Raw genomic sequence first — 26,547 nt, 5'->3', positions numbered from 1 at the left:
TATTGCTTAAACATAAAAATCCAGTGGTAACGCGTTTCGGGGAAACCGCTTCGTCAGACCAAAAACTGATAAAAAAATAATAATAACAAAAATACAATGTTATTACTAAACAGTGAACAATTATGAATATAAATACATCAAAATACATATGAACAGATTGGAACAGATTATTATTATTTTATCAGTTTTTGGTCTGACGAAGGGGTTTCCCCGAAACGCATTACCACTGGATTTTTATGTTTTAAGCAATAAATATTGTGAATTCCGTTATATCTGGAAATCTCATTTCATTTTGGTTACAAGCGCACCCACTTGGCTCTCCCTCTTTTTTACATTCCTGTATAATTTACGTTACGGTGCCGTTGGTTACCGGTTCTTTGGAGAGCGTAGGAATAGCTGCAGTAACCTAGGTTTACAAATAAGGAACCTTTTCCTTCCTAATAGATAACTTTACCGCTTACTAACAAGTGGTTACCAGGTGAGCACCCACCTTCTCACCATAATCGGTACCGACCTATCTCTACGTTATTACGCGAGGCGCCGTCCTCTTCCGTTGTTGTTTTTGTTTTCTTTCCTATAGACAAGTCCATAGCCTAGTGGATAGAGGCTCCGTCTCTCTATGGCAGGTGGAGTGTGGAGGTTGTGGGTTCGAATCCCGAGCAGGGCAAAATGGATTTGATTGAATTAAATAGAGACCTTGTGTCTGGGGAATCCCTGGGAGATGTGGAGATCCATATATAGACCAATGGTGATATGTCCCTGATGATGGTGATATGTCCCTGCTCTGCCGCTTGATGATTCCAGACTGGGAAACAGAAACATTTACCGAAGCAAAGATAGGCCATCCTTATTTCAATCCTGAAATATAACTTTGAATCACATTTAATACTACAAAAAAAAAGTATAGACAAAAACAAAGAAACTAAACTAGCAGCAAAAAAAAAAAAAGATTATGTTCATGGCGTTTATTGAGCTGCGTTGAGTAAGCCAGTAGCAACAATATAATTTTGAAACATGATTGTCTAAGGAAGCTCTAGATCTCTCTATCATTCTTAATATTCAGCTTTAGGGGTATCACAACAAAGTAAAAAAATTGTGCTCCTGAGAACATAGCATCTTTAAATCTACTCCCAGTCATAAATGATTGATAAAAGTGCATTTTAAGATGACTTTAATGCCCACAAATCATTTCTTAGGACTTTTCCTAGTACAGGCAGTCCCCGGGTTACATACAAGATAGGGACTGTAGGTTTGTTCTTAAGTTGAATTTGTATGTAAGTCGAAACTGTATATTTTATCATTGTAGTTCCCGACAATTTTTTTTTTTTGCCCCAGTGACAATTGGAGTTTCAAATTTTTTTGCTGTAAGAGGACCAAGAATTATCAATAAAGCTTCATTGCAGACAATTTTAAGCTGATTATTGCAATCTGGGACTATTTTAAAGCATCCAGAGAGCTTCACCAGAGGTCACAGTGGGCAGAGGGGTCCGTCTGTAACTATGGGTTGTCTGTAAGTCGGGTGTCCTTAAGTAGGGGACCGCCTGTATATAAACTTTAATATCCTATTTTTTCTGGCTGGCTACATTGTATTAAATTTATAATTACAATAACATTTCAGAACAATGACCTCTTAGACTTTAAAAGGGTATGTAATTTATATTACCCAAGTAAGCTAACATGCCACCTACTTCTGGTCAGTGCTCCATGCTGCTGTGAGCTTCTTAACGGGAACCTGTCACCACACTAAATACCCAAGCCCACAAACAGTTCCTTCTTCTGTAATACGTACGTCCCATGTAGGTCTTTTTAGCATATTTCTAGGTTGTAACATGAAAAATGATCATCTTTTATTCTTTTGTAGGAAGCAGTCAGACAATCCCGCCTCCTGCAGTCAGGTAACCCCGCCTTATGCAGTCAGTCTTCTCTGCCCACTCCATGCATCTGGCGTCCCAGCTCTCTCTCATAAACACTATGTCATTCTCCGGCTACCTGGAGGTCTTGCGTATGCGCAATGCACCTCTGTTCTCAGAGCCGACACAATATGTACTGTGACAGTTTTATAGGCACACTACACAGGTCCTTGCACTTAGGAGGCAGGGCTTGGACGCCAAAGGCATGGAGCGGGCAGAGCAAACGGACTGCAGGAGCCGGAGTTACCTGACAGCAATGTACAAAAGAATAAAAGATTTTTCCTTGATGCTTCAGCCATCGGTACACGGGAGAGGAGGAGGGGGAGAGCACTGCTCGCCCCCGCCCCTCTCCAGAGATACATGGCACACGGTGCCGTAAAACGGGGAAAGATAGGACATGTCCTATTTTTTTTCCCCAGGTACGGAGCGGTACGGCTCCAGGCGCCATTGCTGGCCTATGGGGCACATATACACAGCAGCCATAAAAATGTCCCCCAACGGTCGTGTGAATATAGCCTTATACAGCCATGGCCATTAAGTTTTGAGAATGACACAAATATTATATTTTCACATGATCTGTTGCCCTCTGGTTTTTATGTGTGTTTGTCAGATGTTTTAATCACATACAGAAATACAAGTGCAATCATATTATGAGTAACAAAAGCTTTTATTGACAGTTAGAATGAGTTAATGCAGAAAGTCAATATTTGCAGTATTGACCCTTCTTCTTCAGGACCTCTGAAATTCTCCCTGGCAGCTCTCAATCGACTTCTGGACCAAATCCTGACTGATAGCAGTCCATTCTTGCACAATCAATGCTTGCATTTTGTCTAAATTTGTTGGTTTTTGTTTGCCCACCCGTCTCTTGATGATTGACCACAAGTTCTCAATGGGATTAAGATCTGGGGAGTTTCCAGACCATGGACCCAAAATCTCTATGTTTTGTTCACTGAGCCATTTAATTATCACCTTTGCTTTATGGCAAGGTGCACCATCTTGCTGGAAACTTTGCTCATGGAGGACATTCTGGTACCATTCTTTATTCATGGATGTGTTTTTAGGCAAGACTGTGAGAGAGCCAATTCCCTTGGCTGAGAAGCAACCACACACATGAATGGTTGAAGGATGCTTTACAGTTGGCATGAGACAAGACTGGTGGTATCGCTCACCTTGTCTTCTCCGAACAAGCGGTTTTACCTGATTTTTTTTCTGGATTGAAGTGGCTTCTTTGCTGCCCTCCTTGACACCAGGCCTTGCTCCAAGAGTCTCCGCCTAACAGTGCGTGCAGATGCACTCACACCTGCCTGCCGCCACTCCTGAGCAAGCTATGCACTGCTGGTAGCCCGATCCTGAAGATGAAACACTTTTAAGATACGGTCATGGCGCTTGCTGGTCCTTCTTGGGCGCCCTGGAGCCTTTTGGCAACAATGAATTTCTTGAATTCCTTGATGATGCGATAGATTCTTTACTGTGGTGCAATCTTTCTAGCTGCAATACTCTTCCCTGTTAGGCCAGTTTTGTGCAGTGCAATGATGACTGCACGTGTTACTTTAGAGATAACCATGGTTAACAGAAGAAACAATGATGCCAAGCACCAGCCTCCTTTTAAAGTGTCCAGTTGTGTGATTCTTACTTAATCATAACAGATTGCTCCAGTAACACAGGTGTGGGTGTTGATGAGGACAGGGCTGGAGATCAATCACTTAAACGATGTTAGCTGCTCCTTTTAAGGCAGGCCTGCAATGAAGTTGCAATTAATTGCTGTAAAGCTGATCACTCTCTATAACATTCTGGAGTATAAATTGCCATTATAAAACCTGATGCAGTAGAAAAATTAACATGTGTGTCATTCTCAAAACTTATGTCCATGACTGCAAATAATATTATTTTAAAATGTTCAAATGTTCAATTTTTCTAGTGAAAATCCTGATTGTTTTAACATGGCCCTAGAGTAAATTGTATCTATTTTAATATAACAAATTGAACAGGTCAATGGGAATCATAAACTAGCTACAATATGAGGAGTCTGACTGACAAAATTATGATGAATTTCATTGAAGGAATTCATCTTTCAATTGAAGGCCTATCTTAATACCCATTCTCATCAACTCCACTGATCAGCAGTTGGAATGGACTGTGTAAGATAAAGCTGAACTATTCTGCAGAGCTACTGCTAAATAGATAGAATGCAAGTAGACAGACTCAACTATGAATGTGACCAAAAACACAATGGCCACTATGGATAAGCTTCAAATAACCCGTGTGTAGAAGGGACTAACTACATGAAGGTCAACCATCATTACGGCACTCCACCAATCTGAGCTTTATGGATGAGCAGCCAGAAAGTCTCTCCTCTGTAAAAGACACATGAAAGCCTGCCTGGAGTTAGGTAAAAGTAACTAAAGAACTCTCAGACATGGAACAAAAAGACACATGAAAGCCTGGGATCTGATCTGAAGAAACCAATATTAAACGTTTGGGCGTCAAATCCATAAGTCATGTCTGGAAATGGTTTACCACCTGATCAATACCGTTCCCACAGTGAAGCATTGTGGTAGCAGCATTATGCTGTGGTGGTAAGACAGATAGACTGGTCAGGGTTGAGAGAAAGCTGAATGGTGCAAAATACATAGATATTTTAAATGAAAACCTAATCAAGAGTGCTCCAGACTTCAGACTGGGCCAAAGGTTTCAAATTCCAACTAACAATGAGCTTAAACACACAGCCAAAACAACACATGAGTAGTTTAAGGACAACTCTGAGAATGTCCCTGAAAGGCCCCAATGAGTCCTAACCTGAACCCTATCAAATTTTTTTTGGAGTGAGTTCAAAATTATTACCCACCTAGGGATCCTCTGAAACTTGAAAAATCTTGGGTGGATCTGCAGAAAAGAGTGGGAAAATACACCAAAGTGTGCAAACCTTGCTGCATCATATCCAAACTATTGAAGCCTTCTCTAAAACATTTGAGTGCATAATGATAAGGATTTTTATTTTAGCACAAGTCTGCAACATAACACAATGTTAAAAAGGAGAGTCATCTGAGAGTCATTCCCAATGTTTTATGTTGGTCTTGGTTTATGTTGGTTTATGTTGAAAAACCAAGACCAAGGTGGGTCAAATCTTACAATAAGTCTTTAAATTTATTGCAACATTTTGAGATCCCAGGATAGCCAATTCCTGTGTTACTCTCATGTCCAGGATTGTGCACAGTTTAGCTGCCTTTCATATCTGTAAACACCGCCAGATTGCTGCCTGTGAGCTGGCATCTTGTGAAAGATTAGCAGGTAGGGTTCATTTACTTCGGGGTGTTTGGATTTAGCTAGGTGTCGAAGAGACTTCTCCAAAGTGGACAGCACCTAATTCCTTGCCTCTTCCTTTAGTACTTACATAGTTTTGTCTTTTTATCAATGTCTCACACATTCAGAGTTTACAAAAATGTCAAAACAACATTTCATAGTCAGAAAATATTTGTGCAGCTGTTCTCTATATCTGGCATGAGACAGGAGTCTGCTTCTTATCGTTTCCGCTGTGCCGTGTTTTTACTTATTATCTTTATCAACTCCAAGTTCAAAATGCAAAAATCTGGGATATATATTATGGACACATGATCAGCCTTTCGAAAGAAACTCATTGTGTCAAGAAGAACTTCTAAAGCTTCAAAGAAAATGTATTTGGATAGTCTCACCCCAGGTCATAAAGGAAAAGTTGTTCACTTCCGAGTTCACTGTACAGCTGTTTTAATGTGGATTTAAAAGCGTTGGATTACACAACATTCAACGATATGGGCAAACATTTAATAATAGTTTTCCAAACCAAAAGCTCCCTACCATGACCAAGAGACATGGACACTGGCAGGCCAAGCTTCTCCCTGCTGTCCATATAGAACATCATGTTTACCTCGAAGTTTATGCTGTGGTGATTTCAAGTGGTTGTCAGGGAAGTATAGAGGGCCTACCAGCAAGATCGGTTTGTAATATCTGATTGACAGTGGCTGACCCGCTATATGGTGGTTGAAGTTATAACTCCAGCCATGCCAACTGAAGCATTTCCTTAGCCAAGAACATACATGGCACAAGGGACCAGGACAATGGAGTGTACAGAGCAATAGATAAAGTACAAGGAGCTAAAATATCAGTGGGCGACTAGAAAGGTACAGGGAGGAAAAAAGGTGTAAAATGATTGTTCTGGGGGGGGGGGGGCAATATGCATAAGAGGTGTATTGAGAGGACAAATTGTGTTCGGAGGAACAGGAAGGTGTAGTGGTCAGGCCTGGATGAACAGAAAAAGCAGTGTTTACGGGGGAGTGTTTCTGCAGAAAGAGTGGAGTGCTAGGATATGTAGTGCCACACAAGTGTCTGATGTAAATAATACAATAGACACTAAGGAGAGGTATCATCATAGTATCATAGTTTATATGGTTGAAAAAAGACACTTGTCCATCATGTTCAACCAAGGAAAGGAAGGGATTTACGGGAAACAATTCTATATAACATAACCATCAATGTTATTTAGGTGTAAAAAGGCATCTAGACCCTTCTTGAAGCTCTCCGTTGTCCCTGCTGTGACCAGCGCCTGAGGCAGGCTATTCCACAGATTGACAGTTCTCATAGCAAAAAAGCCCTGTTGCCTCTGGGAAACAGTGCCCCCTCTTCTATTGATTTGATTTAATCTGAAACAACTTACATGACAAGATCCTACTGGCTTTAGAGGCAGCTGATTGACATTGCATGCTGTTATTCAATTTATGATCTACTAGTACCCCCAGGTCCTTCTCAACAAGGGACTCTCCCAGATTTACTCCCCCAAGGACATATTTTGCCTGTGGTTTATTAGCCCCCAGGTGCATAACCTTACATTTATCCACATGGGGACAGTTTTGAAATCATATTTTTTTTGGCCTGGAGTGCCCCCAACCTGAGCTTGTTTCTCCCCTAGACCGATAAGCAGCAACACCCAAATTGTTATCAGTAACAGCAAGTATATTGTGTACCAATACAATATAAAAGGAAGCTCCAGGTGGAAAAGCTATTATAATCATTGGCCTGGTCAGTATAAGAGGATACCTGCAGAGAGATAAACGCAGGAGCAGATGTGAATGCAGATACAGGAGAAAGGCTTTCATCTGAGCTTTCATCTTTAACAGTGAACTCCTAACAATTACCACAGGAAGCCCATTACTGAAACATCAAGGTAAAAAGACCAACGTTGGAAAAACTACAATAGCAAAGATGTGTCAGATAACATGTTAAACAGTATAAATTATTAATAGCGTACAAAAAGCGATGGTGACATCAAATTCTCATAGACATGCTGAGATCTAGCACCTGAAGCGTTTAGTTAGTATATACAAGTAAATCTGCATCCTGTATACCGTATATTGTACAGGAATAATATTGGAGGCAATACCATTTAGCAACCAATCAAGATTCTTAAATACATGACATGTGTAATCTGTATAGGTGATCTTCCATCATTGATTTCCATTATAAAAAAATAACTTCCATCACAGAGCCCAGTTCTATGCCTCTCTGTAAAAGGCTCCTCTTCCTCACTCAGTTTCCTGCCTACTCCCAGTCACTGTTGGGCACACCTCAGCTTCCTCTTCTCGCAGATAGCAATAGAGACAGCCGGGACGTCTCCACTGCCATGTGCACATGCGCCGCATTGCCCGTCATCGACACAGGTAAGAAACCTCCAGAGCAAGTCGCATACCAGACTCACTACTTAGCAACCCTGCAACCCATGGACAAAGAGGACACAGCTGGTAGGAAGCCAGGTAAACTTTAGTTTAAAAGTTATAATTTGATCCACAAAAGGACATATTTTTTATAAAAATGGTTTGGGGATATGCTATTAATTGTCTGTGGGGTCAAGGGGGAGACAAAATAGGGTGCCTGGTAACAGGTTAACTTTAAGGTTCATAAAAAAGAGTTCTTCAAATAAGTGTGTTCATAATAAGACATATAGTCACTTACCTTCACTGTCAGGAAATTCAGACCACTTTCATTAGCTAAAGCTTTTGCAATCATGGTTTTGGAGCAGCCTGGGGGTCCATAGAGCAACACACCCTTTGGTGGTTGTATTCCCATGCGGATAAAGGCATCAGGATGCTTCAGCGGCCACTCTACTGCTTGCTTTAGTTTAAGCTTTACATTTTCTAAGCCTCCAATATCAGACCATGATACCTGAAAAAATTTTTACGATAAAAAAGCATAGCTAAGACCTAATGCAATATTGGGGTGCAAACAACAGACGTGTCATCGGTCACGTCTCAACAGAAAAAGACAGTCTATAAATTGCGGTTTGGGAGGGTCAGCTCATACATGGGGTCATGGAAACCTCTGCTGTGTGTGTGAGCCCATGGAAACACATAGGAACTTGTGATATGCATTGAAATATAAGCTAGAAACGATTTGGGGTTTTTTATCAAACACCGGCACTCAGACAGAGCAGGGTCCTGCACAGTGTTTATGTCTGCCTGGCATCTAAACACAGGAATGCCCCAAGCCGGCCCACTACCCTCCGGTCACGCCCCTTCACGTCAGGGAGGGCATGGAGGTGCGTGAACGGGAAGTGGCCGGAGGGTGATGGGCCAGCATGGAGTGTTCCTGTGTGCATTGATATTCTTTTGTAAAGAAAAGTATTTGAAGTTGTGATGGCCTCAGAATAACCCTATATTATGTCGGCACCAAACACCTCATAAAACAAAAACTATACCAAATAGAAATACTGCATACATTTCCAAACTTTATCCATTTGCCATTTCAAAATATGTAGCATAGAGAAACTATTAAACTTTGTACACTTGATTCTGTGTATCTGGAATCCAACCAATATGAAACCAATAAGTGCAGAGCTCTGGTAACGTCGAACCTTGAGACCATATGTGATCTTGTGTGATATTTTTAGCCTGGGGTTTCATGTGTCAAATAGAATATCTTGCACACTTCCACATAGGAAACTTAATCCTACTTTTACCAAAATGCAACACATTGGGATCACCTGCTTATTTAACTAGCTTCAAGAGTCTTTCCTCAACAGGAGTTTACAGGAGAGAAGTCTGCATGGATTAATTGCTCCGAAATGACTAGACACGCAACAGCATCTCCAGATGTTCTAACCGGAGAGCCAAAAGGTTTAGGTTTGCAGAGTCTTGTTACTGGAATCTGAAACTATACAGGAAAACAGAATTCAAGCCAGGGGAGGAAATTATTTTTCCCTTTTCTAATATTTTCAGCCTGATACTGCTATGGTGGGGGGCCAGGTACTATATTGTTCGCTTTTCTCATAAAGATATGCATGGCTACACATTTAAGGCAAATATATTTAATTTAACTGGGTATTAATGCAATGAGCTAGGGTGGATGACTGGCTGGCCATAGGAAAATATACAAAATATGTTATGTTCCACCTTATCCCCAATCTACAAGATTTAGGATAAGAATCTGATTGGTGGGTGGTCAAATGGTGGGACTGCTGTCGATAATGAGAAACAGACTGTCTCAGTACACTAAATGAATGAAGAGGCAGGTTCAGCAAGTGCGCCATTATTCAATATTACACCAGTACCGGAAGTTGCCTAGCATAGTGCTTGAATATCTTCAGCACTGCCTGAATTGTAAAAAATTCTAGTCACAAAGCCCAAAATTCTATTTTATTCCAATTATAATAATATCCTACTTGTTCTAATGGAGCTGCTAAACAATGGAAAGCCTGATAACAATGTGAATATAGCCTTTTAGGCTACAGAAAAAAGTTACAATTTGGATAATATATGCATTAAAGAATATTAACTACACTGCTAAAAAAAATAATGGGAACACTTAAACAACATAATATAACTGCAAGTAAATCAAACTTCTGTGAAATCAAACAGTCTACTGTGGAAAGAAGGTCTCCCATGTCTGTTTGGAGTCCAGAAGCTGGTGGCGTTACCAGGAGACAGGCCAGTTCACCAAGAGACATGGATGGGGCCATAGGAGGGCAACAGCACCCAGCAGCAGGACCGCTACCTCTGCCTTTGGGCATGGGGGAACATGAGGATCCCTGCCAGAGCCCTGCACAATGAACTCTAGCAGCCACAAATGTGCATGTGTCTGCACAAATGGTTGGAAACTGACTCCAAGAGGATGCCATGAAGGCCTGACATCCACAGATGGGGGCTTGTACTAACAGAACATCAGGTTTAGTAAATTTGCCACTGGTGCCCTGTGCTCTTCACTGATAAAAGCAGGTTCACACTGAGCACATGTGAGAGACGTGACAGAGTCTGGAGACGCCATGGAGAGCGATCTGCTGCCTGCAACATCCTTCAGCATGACCGGTCTAGCAGTGGGTCAGTAATGGTGTGGGGTGGCCTTTCTTTGTAGGGCCGCATGGCCCTCCATGTGCTCGCCAGAGATAGGTACCGAGATGAGATCCTCAGTCCCCTTGTGAGACCATATGCTGGTGCAAGATGAAGGCATTGAAGCTATAGATTAACCCGCTTGTTCCCCAGACCTGAATCGATTGAACACATCTCGGGCATTATGTCTTGCTCCATCCACCAATGTCACGTTATACCACAGACTGTCCAGGAGTTGGCAGATGCTTTAGTCCAGGTCTGGGAGGAGATCCCTAAGGAGACCATCCGCAACCTCATCAGGAGCATGCAGAGGCATAGGGAGGTCATAGAGGCACATGGAGGCCACACACAATACTAAAACAAATTTTGACTTGTTTTTAGGACATTTCATCAAAGTTGGATCAGCCTGTACTGTGTTTTTCCACTTTTGGGGGTGACTCCAAATCCAGCCCTCTGTTGGTTTAATAAATTTGATTTCCATTGATGATTTATTTGTGATTCTGTTGTCAGCACATTCAACTGTACAGAACAAAGTATTCAATGAGAATATTTCATTCATTCAGATCTAAAATGTGTTATCTGAGTGTTCCTTTTTTTTGAGCAGTGTAAAATGCAGCACAACATAGTAATTATGTAATTACTAAAAAGTTACATTTCTGACCAAGAAAGATTTGCTGTCAAGTAGGGAAATGGAAAAAAAACTATTCCAGGACTTATGGTTTAATATTCAGTACAGCTTCTATTTGTAAACAGTTTTATAATTGAAAGAAATATTGCTTTCAGATCTTGTTAGATCAGTGATTACACTCAAAAGTTACATTTGGAAACATTCACAGTCATTGCAATGAGGCCATGGTATACATACATTTGGGACATCCACTGCTACCTCCCGCATGGCACTGGGCCTGACATCATTCATCGCCTGCAGGAAATCATTCAGAGTTATTACCACAGAGCCAGCCACTTCACTGTCTGATGGGTTGCACATCTCTCCTAGTTTTCTCCTTAGAGCATTCAACCCTGCAAAGGAAGCCAATCAGTCATGAACAATGCTTCAGGAAACAGGAAAAAAGAGAAAGAAATAAAACACACATATAGAAAGATATGGCTTCTTAACAGAACTGGATATATAATGCTTAGAAAGTATCATCCTAAAGTATGGCAACATATAAATAGCTCTCTATATGTAGAAATTGGTTTCCAATTGTTCAATAATAATAATAATTCCTTTATTTATATAGCGCATACAGATTAGGCAGTGGTGCACAGAGTTTGCCAAATCAGTCACTGTCCCCAATGTGGCTCACAATTTAATTAACCTACCAGTATATTTTGGAGTGTTGGAGGAAACCGGAGGACCCCAGAGGAAACCCACACAAACATGGAGAGAACATAAAAACTCTTTGCAGATGTTGAAAACCAGTTTTCCGTCCAGACTCACAAAACACAACAATAAACGGATCATTGTCCCCTTTAAAAGTGGCCTAGTGTTTAAGGACAGTCTACCACCAGATTTCTTTTTTTTTTTTTTTTTTTTTTTTTTGAAATTTTCTTTATTTAGCTTTTCTAGTACAAACAAGTTACTGACATATAAAAAACATCCGATAGACAATTACATAACATACAGTACAAAAGGGAAATACAAAAGGAACGGAAAAACCGAATAAAAAAGGAGAAAAAGGTCCCCGCTCTACCACTCCTTGTACCGTATATTTCTATAGTACATCTACTGGCTCCAATCACCATTTTCTGGCAGAGTACTGTCTCTTATTGTACTACGTATATTGTCTGAGATCTGAATGTTTCTGAGTTTCTGAACTCTAACCAAGTTTGCCATGTTTCATTAAATCTATCCCTTGTTCCTTTTATTAGTGATGTCATTTCCTCCATACTTCTAATATCTTCTACTTTTTTAAGCCATAAAGACACTGGAGGTGTCCTTGGTTGTTTCCACATAACTGGGATACAAAGTCGGATTGCTAACAATAAATATCTCAGCAGGGACCTCTTATATTCACTTCTTGATAAGTCACTGCATTGCAGCAGAGCGAACGCTGGGTCAAGGGGGAATCTAATATGGAGTTCTTGTTGGATTATTTCACGAATTGCTTCCCAGAATGGTACTATTAGGGGCATGACCAAAATATACCACCAGATTTCTGATCTTGTGCGAGAACTCCTTCCTTGCACATTCACACTAGTGAACTTCAGGATATCCAAGGAAGGAGATATCACGTATGTGCGAGATTTGCAGACAGCGAGTTGACGACACTGGACGAAGCCTATGGGGATCGGATGCAGCGTATTGCATCCCTCCTCAAGGTGTGCTGAGAACATACATTGCTCAGCAGGAGAGGAGGACTTGGTGATGTCACTGTCCATATAAGAACAGTGACATCACTGGGAAAAAACCTAGTACATTGGCAGCAGCCAATCTCTGGCTGCTGGTGTTGTTCACTCCTCCCTCCGCATTCAGGGGTGAGAAGAGGGGTCCCCAGGCAATGTATCCCACACAGTGGGATACATCTGTGCCATACGTTGCAAGGACATGTTGGAATAGTTACATGTGTCCTTACAATGTATGGCAAATATTGTGATGTGCACCCAGCCTTACATCTCACTTCAAAGTCGATTGGATGATACCACCACACTAAACCATGAAAAAAGCATGAACTGGAAGGTGTTAAACTTCTTTACAACATACTGGCATTGGTTTCCTAGGATAATTTCCATTTAAGTGAAAATTCTACAATTATAAGTGGTTGTCTAATTTCCTTGTTTGGAGAGAGTGGCTGTTCCTTGTTTGGAGAGAGTGATGTTGATTAAATAGGATGACCCAAATTTTATTGTCATCTCCTTTGCACACCAGAAGTGTGAATCATGTGCAGAAAGAAGTTGGGTGCATTTTCCTGAGTCTACTGTGGCACAGTATCAGATATGAAGATCAGCTTTGAAATTACTATTATTATGTGTTAACCAGTTAATTGTATAGAAGTAAAATATGTTATTTGATTAAGGAATAAGTAAAAACTACAAGTCAGTGTTATACATGTATATTGGACATCACTTAAATAATCTGCTTATATGCTTTAACCCGACATAAAACCTCACCGTGCAGCATCTGGTGCCTACACAGAAAGACTGAAGAGCTATAAAAGGGCATGAACACCTGCCCTGACTCCCCAGGCTCCGCTACAGAATCACAAATATTTGCAATACAGACTTCCTGTAATGTGGCACATTCATAATGAACAGGATACGGTACAATATCAATAAAAACATTCCAGGAGGCCAGCTGGAGAAGAAAGAGAGAGCAATAGTCTTCAGGCAAAGGAAATGCTACAAATATCTTCCCTATTGTGACCGCAGATCATATTTTGTAGCTAATTATTGTAAGAAGCCCAATGGCAATGGCAGACAAGTTCCAACGCTATACACGGGCCATTGTATTCACTGAATGCAAATTAAGAACATGGCTGTAAAAGTAACCAAATTAATAAACTTTACGCAGAAATGAAATAGCAGTGTTATTGGGAGCTGTGATGCTATAAAAGTGCAATGGATAATTTGGAGCTGTCTTTGTTGGTTGTTATTCTCACATTTTGAAATACATTTTTAGGCTACATGCACATGTGTGTGTTTTTTGGGCCGTGGTCCGGTTTAGATGTTCTCAGTTAGTAATCCGCTTGCAAGCCCCATATATACAATGATCAAATTAACGGATAGAGCGGACTAAAACTTTTGTGTGTTTGGAGCCACTTTCCAAAATAGGAAATGCATGCAATGTGTGAAAATTAAAACTAATTACATCCCATTAATTGAAATAGACTGTAAACCCACCTTAAGCAGCAGAATTGTTCTGGGGGAAACACAAGTTTCCAATGTTGTTTTAGTTCATTGTTCTGCCGTTTCAATTAGTTCTAGACTACAAGTATTTGAGCAATTTGGCCTGGTCAGCCTTTCAGTAGTAAAATTTCTGATGAGTTTAGGATTACTGTGCTGTTGCTTGACTCAGTTTCGACATTGATTCATAGCTTTAGCCCTACATTTGAATCTAGAATACTTTAGTAAACTGAGGAATTCATGGTGGACTCAATGGGGGAGATTTATCAAGCTAGTTTTCTGGCATACAAGCCTTGAAATAATTGCAATTCCTTTTTATAGTCAGGAAATGCGATTAATTTCCCCGTTATGACACCTTCACGCCAAGTGGGGGTGGAGTAGAATGAAGGGGGGCGTGCCACGCAGCAAAGTGGGCTGGCGTGGGGTGTTTCTACCCAGCCTTATGCTGTATCAGCTGTGGAGGAGCAGCGGGTTTACATCATATGCTGGTGGAGGATAATAAATCACCCACATTTACTTCAAGGTCCCCAAGTTCTGTGGCTGCAAAACAACCCCAAATGATCACTCCACCACCACCTAGAGCCATTATTGGGACGAGATGTTGGTGCTGAAGTACTGTGCCAGCTTTTTATTAAATGTGGTGCTGTGCATTTTGGCCAAAATTTTTACCTTGGTCTTGTCTGTCTATAAGAAATTGAGAAATATTTCTCATATATTTTATGCAAGTTGATTGCCAGTTTGTGAATCAACCTTTGTGAGGTTGTGAGCAACCATCACAAAGAGATGTACATTCTGGTGTTTTCCTGGAGTCTGGAAATAAAACACAGGGGTGGAGAGGGGGTGTCAAGCTTGGGTGCACGAAAAAAAATGTCACTATGCGCCATGACCCCCATAACTTCTGGCTCAGACCTTTAATCGGTGAAGCAGAGCTGGGACGGGCACCACACTACAGACAAAGTGGTATGGTCCTTGCTCTGTCTATAATGTGAAACAGCTTACTGATGGGGGTGCCATGTGTTGCACCTCCACCAATTATTGAACTGTAGATGAATAACTTGTCCATGTAAAACCTCTTTAATCTATGCAATTTATCTCCTAGAGAAGCATGAAGAGTAGCTAATTTTAGCCGGGTTGACTAAATAATGACATGATGTACCGTAATATACCAGATGTTGCCCTTTCCTGCACAATGGGGTTCCTGAAAACAAGGACTGCATCTCCCTGGAGGTTGGCCCAATATGCCTGAATTTCTCTACATAGTGGGTAGCTTGAAGTACCACTGTACAACAGAATGCAGAGACGGTAATACAGTACTTTAATAGCATTGTGACTGATTCAGTTAAACCTCTAATTCTGGTGAACAGTAGCAGAGTTTCCAGGTCCAAGCACTGCCCCTATACTATGGTGGCATCCTTTTAGTTCCACTTTTGTATAGGTTCTGACATCTGAAGCAACAGCTGATCAGACTCCCACAGATTACAAATTAATGATCCATCCCCAAGATAAGTCATTGGTAGGAAAAAAAAAGCTAGATAACACCTTTAAAATGAATCCTACCCTCAAAACAAGAATGACAAACCAGGGGCACTTAAATCCATGGCTTCGTTCCATCTAAAATCAACTTTTAAAATTATGCTAGTTAGACACAAGGGCTCTGGGGGCCTGCTTTTGTATATGTTCCAACACTTAAAGGGATATTCCAACAAAGATAAGTTTCTTATATGTACTCATATAACACTTTTTCTAATTCACAAACACATTTTCTAACAAAAATACAGTATAGCACAGATATAATTCCAACCTGTCTCTATGAGTCCTGGTTGCCACAGGATCCAACCGATCTTCTAGGGTCGGGAATGGTAGATTCTTCTCATGAATAGCTTCTTTATCTATACCTCCAGTCCCTCCCCAATCCATTACAAGACCAGCCACAAAGACACTTCCTGCCGGCAAGCAGCATCAAGCAGAGACTTATTTCACAAGCTACAGATAGGATTTTTATCCAGGGGAGGGGAAGCACTTTATGTGTGTTATAGATTAGATGTAGCGGGGCTGACAGTGTCTGTATAGCTCCTATGTAACAGAGCTGAAGTGTGCCATTGCATGTTATATGCATCTCAATGATCTTATCATCTGTGATCCGTCTCATCTCACTTTATCTATGGGTCATATCCTAGTAGAGTGTTAAGAAGCTAAATAAAAGTGTAGATAAACCTGTACCCTGATAATCTAAGCACATTGTCAGTACAGAGCATCTCATAGCACTACAGGGATCATGAAGTGTCTCCATAGAGAGTCCCCGCCCACAGTCTGGAATTTTACACTGACTGAGTGATAGGAGCTAAAACTGCAATAAAATAAAAAATTAAAAAATGGAAACCGCAAGAAAATTTAAAATGTGCTTTACTGTGTAAAAATCACTAGATGTTCAAATATGAGAACTTTCATTCATGGGCAAACCCCTTTAAAAGCATGACAGAAATGCTGATAAGTGCCAGTTTCAAGACTCATAATTAGAGAAGAAGATCTCACTGACCACTTACCCGCATCCCATTAGTTAAATGTCCGAGTACTATATTCACATTGTGATCCTGAATGATCATACACTCTAAAGAAAGGGGATACGTGTACATAATGAGAAAACCCCATTAACACTGATCTACTCCAAATCACAAGAATATTATGGTTAGCGTAAATTGTGTATAAACACATATGAACTGCGTAAATCACACAAGGAGAGATGTAACCCTATTGTGTTGTTATTATTAAACCCACAGAAAAGAAGAAATTCTGATCTATTTATGTTCCTAAAATCCAGTTTCCCCTTTCCAAATCAGGGAATGAATGATCAAAGCTTTCCAAACAAAGCCTGAAGTCATTTGAGTAAAATGTGCGTGCATAAGCCACTTCTGGGGTCATCATTTAGCTGGAAATATTTTTTACATTGAGCGATAATAAAAAGCAGACAGGGAATAAGAGCGTGTATTTTCCGGTTTCCTTGTCTCTCCTCCCACATTACTCCACTACTGAAACCTGACCACACAAAACTTAATAAGACGCATCGGGCTGTACAACAAACCACAACAAACCTGCAGCAAATCTCAGATGTGCGTGCAATTGTCATTTTTTCCCAGACACACAATGCAGTGAAAATCATATGTCAACTGTAAAATCCATAATCCTACTAAATTACACATGGAAAGCTATGTGCAACCTAAATATTGTATACAGACCTAGCTGTCCCATGGCTATAGTTTTCAAAGGGACTGCATAATTCCAAAGATTATTGAGACTATAATTACAATCACATGACTTCCCCTTTAGCTTCCAACCAAGCACCAGACCAAAATGCAACAGGCCTAATATGGGAAACAAAGTTTGTATATATTGCTTTTAAGTGCTTGTATGTGGTTATTATAGTGATGTTATTTGTCATCTAGGAATTGGTTGCATGACAATCTAGCAATGAATGTATTGGCAAAAGCTGTCATCAGAAATTGGCCTTATAGACTATAACAAGTAAGCAGCTGAACACCTCCCAGATAATGTTTCTTTCATGGCCCAGCACGGTGGTATCAACCAGAAAACCAGCTTTGAAGTGAGCTGTAAATTGGTTGTATAAAGTTAAGGAGGTGAAGAGTTTAACCCTGAAGTCAAGCTCTCCCCACTTCTGAATGCCTCTTCCTCTGTAATTGACTACAGGAGATCTGATTAGTGAAGTCTTGGGATGCCTGAAACATTAACCCCCTTACCGATATTTGACGTAATAGTACTGCATCGCGGTAGTTGCGTTCCCGCACTTTGCAGTACTATTATGTCAAACTTCTGCCGCCGGCTCCTGAACGGAGCTGGCGCCTGAAGCTGCGGGTGTCGGCTATATATTATAGCTGATACCCGCCTAACACCCGCGATCGGGTGTATTACACTGTGTAAGGTGAAGATCAGTGGACCCTTGTTCAAGCTAACCTGTAAAAGTAAAGAAAAAAAGTTAAAAACATTAAATAAAAACTTTTTAATAAAAAAGAATTAATTAAATAAAGTTAAAGTCCCCTAAACACAAACATTCCCTACACATGTAATAAATTAAAAAAAAACACAAAATCGCCAAAATCCCCACATATTTGGTATCGCCGGGTCCGTAACAATCTGTACATTAACTCAGAAACATTATTGGGCCCGCTTGGTGAACGCCGTAAAAGCAAAACACGGCAAAAATGTACATTTTTTATAAAATCTCTTTACAAAAATATTCTAAAAAGTGATCAAAAAAAGTTATGTGCGCTAAAATGGTACCACTTGAAAGGACAACTCAACATGTAAAAAATAAGCCCTAAACTAGCTCTGTCAACCAAAAAATATTAAAGTTACGTCTCCGAAAAGATGGCGATGCAAAAACAAATGAGATTTTCTTCTATATTAGTTTTTTTCCAGTAAAATAAATAAAAAAACTATATAAGTGAGGTATCACCGTATTTGTAGTGATCTGTAGAATAAAGATAAGATAAGGTATTTTTAGTGTACGGTGTACGACCCCAAAAAGTTACAAAAAGAAAGGAAACCAAAATTGACAATTTTCTTTTCACCCATACATTCAAAAGTTAATTAAATCTCATCAATAAGCTAATGAACCACTAAAATGAAGTATTTGTAAAGTGCATCTCATGTCGCAAAAAATAAGCCCTTATATGTCCAAATTGCCAAAAAAATAAAGATTGTATAGCCAATAAAATTGACAATGCATCCCTTCAATGCCCTGGCGTGTGCCCATACAGCCGGTTACCACCACATATGGGGGACTGTTATACGCGGGGGGGATTGGGTATCAAATTTTGTGGAGCTTTTTGGTATTTTATCCACTGAGAATTTGTACATTTTTTGAAAAACACATTCATTTAGCCAAAAACATTTTACTTTCAAAATTGTATCCGATTCGGTCCGATCCGGGTTAACAAACTTTATAAAAGTTGTTTTATGTACGTTGAGGGGTGTAGTTTCTATAATGGGGTAATTTATGGGGTTTTACTTTTATTTAGGCCTCTCAAAGTGACTCTCAAGTGAGCAGGTCCCTCAATAATAGGATTTGGCGTTTTTTATGAAAATGTGAAAAGTTGCACCTGACGTTCAAAGCCCCATAACATCTTACAAAAATAAAAGTATGCATAAAAAAAACCATGTCCACATAAAGTAGACATTCGGTTAATGTTAGTTATTAAGTTATTTTGCGGTTATGACTATGTGTGGAAAAAGTAGAACATTTTGAAGTTCGAAAATTTTTCCAAATTTTCACCAAATATCTGATTTTCTCATAAATAAATGCAAAACATACCACCAAAATTTTTCAGCTAACATGAAGTACAAAATGTCACGAGAAAACAATTTTAAAATCACTTGGATATGTTAAAGCGTTTCAAAGTTATAACCATTTATAGTGAAAAAATGGGCCGTGTAAGGAAGGTGAAAAGTGGCTTCGGCGTTAAGGGGTTAATAACAGTGAATTGGGTGTTCTGAGGCAGGGAGAGCTTAAATACAGTGTTAAAATCTGTGCCTCTTAACTTTATACTACCAGTTTACATGTCACATTAAGGTTTATTTTGTTGATTATTCCTCCACAATGGGTCTTGAAAGAAAAATGATCTGGAAGGTGTTAAGCAGCTTGACAACATAATGGTAGTGGTTTATTAGGTCAATTTCTGTTAAAGTGTTCCCTTTAAATAGCAGAATTGTCTCAGAAAAAGATAATCTACTGACAGTGGCCTCATTTTACCAGCCCCATCGCCAATGTCAGTGGAGTATCTTATCAATCATAAATCTTTTCACACTAGATGATATCATCAATCCTGCCCCAGGGACTGCATTTTGAACCAAACATACCTTGAGAATGCTGTAGCTACACTGATGCAGAAGCATTTCTTGTTTAATCCCTGATTGAGTGGTATTGCAGGAAAAAAAATCTAAAATTATGATAATGAGGCTCTGTCGCTCCTGTGTCTGCCCATGGCTTTTCCTCTTACCCTAATTATGCACTGCTTCAGAGTATGCTGTATTCACTGTGTTGTCCCTGACAGGCAGGAGTAATCAATCGCTGCACCATCCCCCAGCTGCTGTGTATGAGTCATCCAGCTCAGGCTGATTAGTCCTGTCTGGACAGTTCATGAAGCTCCGTGTAATGTTCTTGTGAACGGCAGCCTGCATGCAACCCAGCTTTCCCAATGTCCTGAACCACTCAGATCAGTGATTACACAAGATCTGCTGTAGCTACAGAATTCTCAATGTATGTTTGGTTCATAATGCATAAAAGCAGATGGTAGATTTCCTTTAACTTTTCCATAGAAGAAATAAATTTTTGCACCATGATCTGCAGCAAAAAATTATGTTTAATTAAATTTCTGCAGATTATAAATTTATTTTACGTTGTGTCAAGACAGACAACTGTCACAACCTCTGCCAACTTGCCACCTCTGTGCTAAATTGCAGGCAACAACTAGGCGGCAGTCCCCACTCTGGGTACGTGCTCAGAACAGTAAGACAGACAAATAGCAAGGTCAGGCAAACCCTCTCAGAGCCTAGATCAGTGATGGCTAACCTATGACACGCGTGTCAGTGCTGACACACGTAGCCATTTTCACTGACACGCGGCTGCCTGAGAGTTAAGTTTCATCCTACATGATCAGGTGCAGTAGCCGGGAGGCTGAGAGATTGCACTGAGCTTCCAGCACTCCCCCCTCCTCCTCCCCCGGGCCGGCCCCTCCCCATGTGTGAGCTGTGCCTAGTGTCTCCAGTCAGCACAGGTATCAGCACAGGGCACAGCAGGAGAGGTGACCCGGCCATACACCCAGGAGGCTCCTCTGCAGCTCCTGATATTTGTGGTGGGGGCAGGATGGCAACACAGTCAGAGGTCACATTGCTGCTGCCTTGTGTGATGTCCCAGCAGCTGCCACCTCTACACTGACCAGCTCCAGAGCAGGGATGAGGGAGGACAACCACTCCCATCATACAGTGAGTAAGGTCAGTGCACTGTATGATAGAAGACAGTCATCAGGGCTTGTTTGTCAGTTTTGTGATGTACAAGCCCTGAAATAATCGCAACGCCTTGCAAATTGCCAGACATTGCGATTATTTTGCTCCGCACACCTTCTCCATGCCAAGAGGGCATGAAGGAAATGCGGATAGCGACGCCTGCGCCCTCGCTATAACCTGTGAACTTTCATGACTGAAAGTTTGCAGGTTACTAAGCAATTTCACACCTGTCTGATTGTATGGCAGTACATAGTAGGATCAATCAGACAATCCATGGTTAAAGTACCCTAGAAGTTAAATAGTATACATATTTGTTATTTAAACTATAAATATCACAAAAATGTGTTTTTTGGTCTAGGTGACACACCACCCGAGTTATGCTCGGTTTTTTTGGCGAATTTTGACACACCAAGCTCAAAAGGTTGCCCATCACTGGCCTAGATGGTGGCATGATGCAAAATTGGAAGGCAGTAGAATAGTATAAAAGCATGAGCAAAAGCAGAGAGCCAGAAAGAGGCAGCCACATAAGGGAGGAAATAAAATACATCACTATGACTCTAGACTGCTGATTGGTGCAAAGCTCCAGCACACTCATTCGACCATGTTCACACACAATCCCTGCTGAGACAGTATCAATCTGTTCTCTGCAGAGAGTATATCTTGGTGCGATACTCATCCAGGAAAAACTCACACTAATAAACTAAAACTGGCAAGAGTTCTGACAAAATGTATGTAAGGTATTGTTATAAATCCCCTTCACTGCAGTATAAATCCACAGATAACAGGCAATGTTGGAAGTTACCCTAAGACTCCATACAATATGATGGCTATAACCGCTAGGAAAAACATCATTGCCCACCAATACCTGTTCTTCACATATAATGCAAATTCATATTCTAGTTCAAGACCTTTATGTCATCTTCTAGACTCAAACTGATCTGTCCTAGCAGCAAATGCCATATAAACATCTTGATAACCGCACTACCATAGTAATAATCATTTACATGTTCCCATCTCCTTTCTTTTCTATGTATACTACATGGCATCTGGTCAGGTTATCCAAGCTATATGCCAACAGTATAAGGCTGTGGATGTATTAGGGAGATGGAACTCCAAAATGAAGCTTACTCTTGAATACCAGTGAACGTTGCAATCTTGATCATACAGATACTTACATAGCACTACTAGCTGACAAGTAAAAAATATGCAATTCAATAACCTGAACCTTTTTTTCTTTCCACAGGTCTGGATTTAATATTTGCTAGCTGCAATCACAATCTGCTCTTTCCTCTAATACTTGTCCATTTGCCCTGGGTTACCATACTGAAAGAGGATGTGGTTTTGCGGTTTGTTCATTCTCTTTCCTGGTAGCCTCGGATTTATTTGAATGTCTGTTATGTGTTATACATTTTGTAAGGAGGAATAATTCTTTTCCGAACAATTATGGTTTCCTAAAATGTAATGATCCGTGTGTTAAATATGAATGCAGCTCTTGACAACTTAGAAGAGTCCTTAGGAACTGGGACATATTTCTGGCTGTTGAAAGGCTACGTGGGAGGATGTACACACTTCTTTAAGAGGCAGGAAGTTCCACTGTCTCTGTGGCCATAATATGGGATTACCAACATTTGAAGACAACAGAATCACAAAAGTCAGGTATTTACATGTATTTCCAATAACCCAGCATGCATTGAGCAGACAAGGTACCAAATTATGAACTCTCCAGTGGCAATGTAATTCCTCTGCCAGTATTTTCACATACAACATGTTCTGGAAAGTTTTTGCCGCAAGCTTCAAAATGAAAACCAGAAGTGGACAAATATTAGTAGTCTCTTGAGTAGGACAAATTAAACAACCTACTACCCAAAATAGTAAAAACAAAAAAATAAAATGTAAAACTCCAAACTCCAAAATTTCCCCACATTAAATTGAAAAAAAAAATGTCAAAGTGTCTTGACTAATTAAAGGAAATCTACCACCAAAACCATCCATGAAAATCTAGGGAAGCTTAATCATAGATCCTGGCACTGTGACTGTGGTAATCTTCTTATATTTGTAGTACATTCCTTCTAAAATCAACTTTTAAAATTATCCCAATGACCCTAAAAAGGCTCTGGGGGAAATTACCAAAGCCATCTGTGCTGCAGCTTCACAGACTGTTACAGTGTGCAGGAGTTCTGCTCACCCACCTCCGTATCTTCCACCTGGTGGCGCCCAGAACCGTCGCTGGAGGAAGAAACTGTCCGGTTTCTGATGCAATTTATGGGCAACAAGGGATATTTTACCTGAATCTGTATCATGCCTCACGCTTGTAGTAAGAACCTGAGTGGAATGCAAGGGTCAAAAACCTTATATCTGCTCCACCCAACATTCAGCTGAATAAATTCTCCCCTAAAACTTGCTTAGGTCTCATTTAATTTTCCTACTTTCTGGTTCCTGTCTGCGAGTGTTTTCATATTACTTAGCGTAGGGAATGTTGCTTGGATTGGGGCTGTTATTTAAAGCACTCGTCAAGTAAGCTGGGAGAGTTTGGGGGGTTTAATGTTAGGGTTCAGTATCCCTTCCCATCCTGTCCTGACAATCTTTAGTACTTATGAGCAGATCTGCATTCATTCACGGTACACAACCAGAAAGTATTTCATAAGGAGCTATGCAGGAATATTCTTTTATTACATAGGCACACGAAGGCTCTGTAATATTATGTTTATTACAAATAACCTTATGTGCAATGGCACTCAAGTCCGTAAAAGGTCTTTGGCAGGTATGTTTTTTAATAATCAGCATATTAAAAAACACTCTTGTTCTTAAAGAATAAGGAATGAAAAAGCTAAATTGTCTCGGACAGCAAATACCAAAAGCCTATTCTATTTTCAAACAAGAAAGAAATGCAAGAATGCAACTGTGTTTCATTACTTTCTTGTTTAGTTCGCTGTGAAAGACAACCAAATATAAAATGAAAATGCTGCCCAATTATACTGCCACGCTCATGAAATACATTGTTAAAAAAGTATCTAAACTAGATAAGAAACGTGTTCATTCCAGTAAAATGTATGTTCACATCAATTAGATCAGAGTCAATTAAAGGCCAAGTCATTACCTTGAACCCTAAGTGAAGTCCCTCAAACCATTCCCGAATAACATTTTTATTCTATTATCCTACTGAAGGCCACTGCTATTAAGGAAGATTGTTGATGAAAAGGTGTATGTAATATTTGAGTAGATCAGGGTTGGGCAATTAATCTTCCCATGGAGCCACATGTGAAACTGGATTGTTTTTATAGAGTCAGTCTACTATACTTAACTCAGTTCTAATGAATTACCCAATGCCCCCTTTCATTAGGCCCAAATTCATAATGCCTGGTTTGGTCTCTTGGTTCTTCTTTCCTGCAGTAAGGCAATAAGGCACCCAGCGCCAGTGAAGACATTACACTGCTGGCACTGGGCACCATGCTGTACATAGTGGCAGAACGGGGAGTGTACTTCTCCCTGCTCGAGCAGTCAGCAGCAGCAGGGCACACACAGGAGCAAAAATCCTACGTCTGGCTCGTTACTTGTATGTTACATAATTACAGAAAGTTTGGTGTTATTTTTAAACACCTAGTATATGTATTTCTACCAATAAAAATCTCTGCTGTCATTGAATGCAAACATTTCTGTTTACAAGGCAGATACAGTGTCAAATCTTTTTAATGGCTTTACTTGGCTATAACAACATTGGAGGCAATGTCACAAGGAAAAGACACTAGAATGTTTCTTTAAGACACAAGGATATATAGACAAAGTCAGAAAAAACGTAGTTTAGCTTTTCGTGTTCCTGTTGCAGCCACCCCCCTCCTTCCTCTCAATGATAATAAACCTTCATATAATACAGTCCTGTCTGGATTCAATTAGACTTTCACTGTCTAGTCTTACTCTTTAAACAATGCCTTCAAACCTTTCTGGCCCCCATGATGCTATCACATCAGAGGCCCAGTGTTTTATAACAGCACGCCAAAATGGTGTGCAGATCATGCGGATATTGAAGATTAATTTTAAGCATTACAAACTAAATACTTCCTTCCACTCTAAACAAATCACATGAATCCCCTTCTTGAAGAAATCAGACTCTATTTACATTCACCCTGATGCAGCTGCGCAGGCTGCCTTAGAAGGCCACGGCCGCAATAAATCCCTATATTAGGAAACCTAGATTGCCAACCAGTGATCTCCGAAGCTTGTTCTCCGCTCGATTATTAACATTTCCTAGCGGTTTTGAAAAAAGGCTTATCTTACTCATGACATTAGAAATTCATGCACGCTTCAGGAGATTAATATCCTGCTTAGGGGCAGAGGGCCGCTGAATCAGTTCTGTAAATTAATACAGCATTGTGAAGAAGCAGATGTGAGTCCTGAAAGCTGTGTGTATCTACAATGTACCAAGCATAAGGACAGACTACAGACAACTACAGGCTCTCGGTCACGTAACTCCTAATTCTTTCCTAACATATCATAGATATGAGATCACAATAATAAACCAAAACAGGATTAACATCACAGAAAGTTCCTGTATCATTAGCGATATAATGTAAAGAAATCATCTGAAAAGAATGTATATCCTGAAGTCTGTTGTTGGTACTACACCTTTAACTATTCAAGTGAATGGCATGAAGCTGCAATGCCAAGCACAACCACTACAAAAAAAGAGAGGTCACAGTGCATGGAGATAAGGGGTGGACCCTCAACAATCTGGTATGGGTGACCTTTCACACTGGAACAGGAGCAATCCTTTCATGAGAACTGAAAGAAGCAGATTTAATTATAGAATCAAAAAATTTGAAAGGTAGATAATATATCAATGCTGTTTAAGTGCGTTGGTTAGCACCAATTACACTATTATTGACACTGCACCATTCATGTACAGCGAACTACCTTTAGTGGCTTAAAAGGTCTAGTATAACCGTATAAATCCTATTATTTGGCTTGGCTTATACCAGAAACCATATCAAGGTTTGTCCCCATTGAGGGCCCCCACCTACTGAAAAATAACTCCCCATTCCCCCTAAGCCACACCCCCTTCCATAAAAAAAATATCTAAAAAAAAGTGAAAAAAGTACAAGTCAGTTTTTACCAAATAACACCATAATACTGGACATTTGTCTTTACTTTTATCCCTCAATTTGTAAAATGCATTAGTACACAATCTTCTGACAAAGGCTATGGTTATGCAAAACTATCTCAGAATCATAGCTATCTTAGGTTTGGTCATGCTGTGCAATGCTCCTGAGCCTTGGAATACCGCAAAGGTCATCATGAAGCCCAGGCCACCATTTTACAAGCCCCAGCCACTGTTCTATTCACTTTTATTAAACTGCCAAAACTGTGATATCAAGTTTTTTTTTGCTTCCATAAGTTTTTAAAATGTTTACATTTAAAGAGCTGTAGTAATGCTT

General features: G+C 40.2%; 1 protein-coding gene across 2 annotated transcripts in view; it reads right to left on the bottom strand.

Moving 5' to 3' along the window:
• The window catches only part of AFG2A (AFG2 AAA ATPase homolog A), a 262,683-nt gene that overhangs the window by 188,365 nt on the left and 47,771 nt on the right, over window positions 1–26,547 (bottom strand). For both annotated transcript variants that reach the window (XM_072119375.1, XM_072119374.1), the window contains exons 10-11: window positions 11,124–11,278; window positions 7,890–8,099 (exon numbers count right to left, since the gene is read on the bottom strand). In XM_072119375.1, coding sequence (XP_071975476.1) covers window positions 7,890–8,099; window positions 11,124–11,278 — 365 coding nt within the window. The remainder of the gene's footprint in view (window positions 1–7,889; window positions 8,100–11,123; window positions 11,279–26,547) is intronic.

This window comes from Engystomops pustulosus, chromosome 1 (genome assembly GCF_040894005.1).
Source record: "Engystomops pustulosus chromosome 1, aEngPut4.maternal, whole genome shotgun sequence".
Classification (NCBI taxonomy): Eukaryota; Metazoa; Chordata; class Amphibia; order Anura; family Leptodactylidae; genus Engystomops; species Engystomops pustulosus.
This window is presented reverse-complemented; position numbering and strand designations above follow the sequence as displayed.